We start from the raw sequence: 5,441 nt of genomic DNA, 5'->3' as shown, positions 1-5,441 counted from the left end.
CGAGAAACATGCTACTCAGGTATATCAAGTCTTTAAGAAAATAGTCAATTACTATTTAGTATGACAACTTATATATATATATATATATATATATATATATATATATATATATATATTAGAATAATTTAGAGGGGTATGCATATAAAATTAAAGCAAAATTCATTGTAGTCGGTGTGAACCCCAACACCAAAATAAGAGTAACAAAATCAATGAAGAAAAATATAAAATTATTTTCTTATTAAAAAATATCACCATCAATTTATAAATCATAATTTAACTAATACAATAATACTATAATTATTATGTTTTTTAATTGTTTTAGGTACAACTTTGCCTAACATATTTGTAAGAAATAAAAAATATTATAACAGCATTTTAAATCGTGTCAGCGCTAAAATAATTGGCTAAAATTATATTAAAGACCATTTTACCTGGTATGATTAGCTATAATGATTATCTATATTCTAAAAATTGGGTGTTGTTATTTCTTTATAAATAGAATATTCTATTCATGGTAACAACAACGACAGGTATAGAGGTTTCTCAAATATATTAACTTCAGGACATTTGATTAACAAGAGTAAGATGCTTCTACACAATCTTTATAAGTTTTACTTTTAGTATCTTTTTTTTTCTATTTAACTAAGATTTTGGATTGTTGAAAATACTCTGAGACCTCTAAAAGGGGACAACTAGGTGAGGTGCAGGCCCCAGCGAGCTAGTACAGAAATTTACCAAACCATTCTGACATATTTCAATCGTTACCAAAATCTCAAATGTCAAATCTACAGACATTGTTCAATGTGATTCAGATGCAAATAAGTTCGGGGTACAATATTAAGAAGTACAAGATGTAACAGAAAATTGCAAAGATAAAGTTCGCTAGTTCATGACTTCTTCCAGACAATGCACTTTGTTCTGGTCGTCAATTTGATGGGGAAAATACCAAAAATGTGGTCGTAAGTTAGATCCCAATAGCGGCATCCCTATTTAAGACCAGTATATTTCCGTCGAAATATGCCATATCCACAAGCTCTTTACGACAGCCAATGAGTGCAATCCAGTGCCATTCACGTGTAGAAGTCAGAGATACATATACTTGCCAATAAAGTTTATTAACAACTATCAACAGATTCTCTGAAACCTTTTCTGAGTAAAAGAGGACGGCTTTGCTTATATGTCGTTTGAGAACTGGTATCTCAGGAAATATAATTTCATGCCTGGTAATAAGATGCTTAAGAGTAATGTTCCTATGACTCTGCATGATCAAGTAGCCACAAGAAAAGCCCATAAGCCATCTGGAAGAGAAATTTGGTAGCAATGTGTTGTATCTTGTTCCATCAAATATGTTATGTAAGAAACACCCTCTTTTAGCGAACTTTGATACAACAAGTGCTAAAGGTTTTTGGTTTTGCAAGAGAGTTGATCTATGGTCCTTGGTGACCGATCTCCACTCCTTGCAAACACCTGCGCAGGCCAACAGCTCAACAATTCCCAATTTCATAAGAATTTGAATAAGCAGTTCAGGTATTAAACTGGCCCATGCTCTGTGTCTGCTGTCATTACTAGTTGATTTCCTTCTCTGCCTGGTGTTTGACAACATAATGCTTGTCGTTTCGGCATTCATTGTTATCTGTATCATCAGCACAACATTTAGTCCCTGTACCTCATTAAGCATGGTATATTTCTAAAGGAAAAATAAATATTTATAATCTCAGAAGTTCATCTTAATATTAAGGTTGTGCATTGTCGTCCCTTCTGATTACTAACAACACGTAGCGGAAACATGAACTTCTATAAAGTATTTAATATAAACTACAATTCAATGCTTTGTTTCATACAGTAAACTACTTAGATGAGTAGATAAAAATGAATTTCTTATGTATAGCACAAAAGTGGGAGACGAGAAACATGCTAGTTAGGTAAATCAAGTCATGTAATAAAATAGTTGGTTACTATTTAGTATGAGATCACATATATATTAGAATAATGTAGAGGGATATGCATATAGGATATGAATCAGAAGAGCAAAAGTGTATGCAATGAGCAAAAGTGTATGCATTCCTCCTCGATATAGCGTTCTGCCATTGAGCCCTCGGCTCGAGCTTTGTTTTTCACTTTCAATTTTAAGTTGTGCAAATATCTTTCAACAAAATACATCCACCTACCATTAGCCGGCCCCCCCAACTTACACTCAGTGGCCAAATGAAGTGGTAAGTGCTCCATTGGATCAAAAAATCCCGGAATAAAGACTGTTTCAAGTTTTGACATAATTCTCACTATATCTTTCTCCATTTTGACCAAATCTGAGTATTTCAAAGTAGATGAGCACAAATCTTGGAAGAAATTGCACAACTCGATAATAGGATCCGCCACATGTCTTGGGAGTAGGTCACGACAAACGATTGGCAACAACTTTTGCATGAAAACATGACAGTCATGTGATTTCATCCCACGAATACAATTCTTTTCCCAATTCAAACATCTCGATAGATTTGATACATACCCATCTGGAAGTTTCAATGTGTCAATCCATTTGAACAACTTATTTAGTTGTTCCTTCGAAAGCACATAAGGTGCATGTAGTTTGGCTCCATCTTCTTGAATCCACAGCTCACGATGCACACGTAATTCTTGACAATCATATCTTGATTTTAAGTTATCTTTTGACTTTTGCTTATCATCAAGAATCGTGTAAAATATGTTGTCAAAAACATTTTTCTCCGTGTGCATGATATCAATGTTATGACGAAGACTAAGGGTCTCCCAATATGGAAGCTCAAAAAATGGGGAATAGTGAGTCCAATTGTGTGTCACGCCATAATCCCTTGCTTTTTTCTTGGATGACTTTCCTGGAGGGGGGAATTGTATTTGCTCACACATGGTCTTTGCAATTATTCCTGAATGACGACATGTGCATGATCGTGTCTCAACACTTCCAAACCTCGTACTTCTTCTTAATGGATCATCCGGTTCTAAAAAATATCTAGAAGTGCCATAAAAGGTAACTTTGCCACCATGCTTCAGTTGTTTGGCCTTTACCTCACCCATGCAAACTGGACATGACAACTTCCCCTTAGTTGACCACCCGCTAAGCATGGCAAGTGCAGGAAAGTCACTAACTGTCCACATCAATGCTGCCCTCATCAAAAAGTTGGAACATGAGAACCTATCATAGGTTTCCACCCCATTCTGCCATAAGTCTTTCAATTCATCAATCAATGGTCTAAGATAAACATGCAAGTCTTTTGTCGGATCCTTAGGCCCGGGAATAAGAAGAGGCATAAACATGTACGGAGCCTTCGTGCACATAGATGGGGGAAGGTTGTAAATAACAACCACCACAGGCCATACTGTATAATCTCTCGCATGTGCATCACGAAAGGGATCAAATCCATCAGTAGAAAGTCCGAGTCTCACATTTCGAATCTCTTTTGAAAATTTTGGAAACCTGCGGTCAAATTGTTTCCACTCATCTCCATCTGCCGGGTGACTTAATTCACCTTCAACCACATTTCTGTCATGATGCCATCTCATACATTTTGCAGTCTTCCCAGCCATGAACAAACGTTGCAATCTTGGGGTGAGAGGAAAATAACGCAAGATCTTCCGTGAGATCTTTTTTTTGTTAAGATCTTTTGGTTCTTTGTATCGACTTTCTTTGCATATATCACAACGCGTCTTCTCGCTATTTTCCTTGTAAAATAACATACAGTCATTCTCACAAGCATCAATCTTTTCATATCCCAAATTCAATCCTTTAAGCATATTTTTCACAGCATAGTAGGTTTGGGGCAGTTTATGATTGTCAGGCAAGACTGATCCAATGAGCTTAAGCAAATCATCAAAGCCATTATTACTACAATTATGCTTGTTCTTGAAATGAAGTAACTCATTCACGAACTCAAAGGTTGTATAGTTGACATTACTTGGATAAATTGGTTCCGAAGCACTGTGCAACATCTTATAAAATTCTTTTGCCGCTGGATTCGGTTCATCATCAACATTCTCAAAATACCTATTTGCTTCCCCAATATCTCTTAACATATCATCGGCGTCATGATACATATCATCATCCCCATCCCCAACATTTCTAGTACTAGTCTCGATTTTTTCTTCCGGCATTTTCTCCCCGTGTGCAGTCCATATAGTATACCATTGCATCATACCATACCGATACAAATCAAGTTTAACGGCAGTAGGAGTCTTATAATGCTTATTCTTACAATTTCCACACGGACACCTAATAACCCCACCACTAAGATTCTCACAAGCAAATCTAATGAAATCCTCAACACCATTCTTATATTCGTCCGTTAAATATCTTGACTCATTATATCGACTACGAGTAATCCAACTACGATCGGATGCCATCTACAATAAATAAATAGATTGAATTTATTTTAATACATTTCAACACAAATACACTAATTAAAATGTGCAAATATATCACAACAATAGAAACAAGAAAAAATCATAAATGTGTGAAAAGAAAATCCTACAATTACAAAAATCAACAAAGACAAGTATATATAGATTATAAATGACTAAAAAAATTACTTACTTGATGGTTTTTGAGGGTTTCATATGCAATTCATAACCTTGGGAGAGAAAAAGGGAGAGAGAATAGGGGAAAGATAAGTTGGGGACGGCTACTGGAAAAGGAAGGTGAGCTGTGCTGTTTTTAGGCGGCTAAATTCGACCAAAAACGGTCGAAATTATATTTTCGACCAAAAACGGTCGAAATTATATTTTCGACCAAATATGGTCGAAATTATATTTTGACAAATCAGCGCCCTTGACTTTTTTTGAAATCCGAAAGCGCGGCAAATTTCCCGCCCAGAATTATATTCGACCGGAGATTATTTTCGACCAAATCCGGGAGCGGGAAAAATCGTGGTGCTTGGTCGAATATAGCCGGTCGAAAATAAACATATTTTCGACCACATATTTTGGTCGAAATTATATTTTGACAAATCAGCGCCCTTGACTTTTTTTGAAATCCGAAAGCGCGGCAAATTTCCCGCCCAGAATTATATTCGACCGGAGATTATTTTCGACCAAATCCGGGAGCGGGAAAAATCGTGGTGCTTGGTCGAATATAGCCGGTCGAAAATAAACATATTTTCGACCACATATTTTCGACCGGAATAATTTCGACGAAATATGGTCGAAAATATTATTTTCGACCGCATTTATTTTCGACCAAATACGGTCGAAATTAAATTTTGGTCGAAAATAGCGGTCGAAAATAGCCGCTTTTCTTGTAGTGAATATTAAGGTTGTGCATTGTCGTCCCTTCTGATTACTAACAACACCTAGCGGAAACATGAACTTCTATAAAGTATTTAATATAAACTACAATTCAATGCTTTGTTTCATACAGTAAACTACTTAGATGAGTAGATAAAAATGAATTTCTTATGTATAGCACAAAAGTG

The 5,441-nt window shown here is 35.8% G+C and overlaps 1 protein-coding gene across 1 annotated transcript; it reads right to left on the bottom strand.

Annotated features, from left to right (window-relative positions):
• Positions 1–2,019: 2,019 nt before the first annotated feature.
• Positions 2,020–4,653, bottom strand: LOC108198181 (uncharacterized). Its single transcript, XM_064082027.1, has 2 exons — positions 4,565–4,653; positions 2,020–4,374 (listed from the first exon to the last, which is right to left on the bottom strand). The coding sequence occupies exon 2, from the start codon at positions 4,372–4,374 to the stop codon at positions 2,020–2,022; it is 2,355 nt and encodes a 784-aa protein (XP_063938097.1). The 5' UTR covers positions 4,565–4,653.
• Between the last annotated feature and the right edge of the window lie 788 nt (positions 4,654–5,441).

This window comes from Daucus carota, chromosome 7, assembly GCF_001625215.2.
Source record: "Daucus carota subsp. sativus chromosome 7, DH1 v3.0, whole genome shotgun sequence".
NCBI classification, from domain to species: domain Eukaryota; kingdom Viridiplantae; phylum Streptophyta; class Magnoliopsida; order Apiales; family Apiaceae; genus Daucus; species Daucus carota.
This window is presented reverse-complemented; position numbering and strand designations above follow the sequence as displayed.

What these genes read in the sequence shown, in the direction of transcription:
- LOC108198181 (XM_064082027.1), bottom strand. Translation starts at nt 4,374, where the DNA reads ATGGCATCCGATCGTAGTTGGATTACTCGTAGTCGATATAATGAGTCA.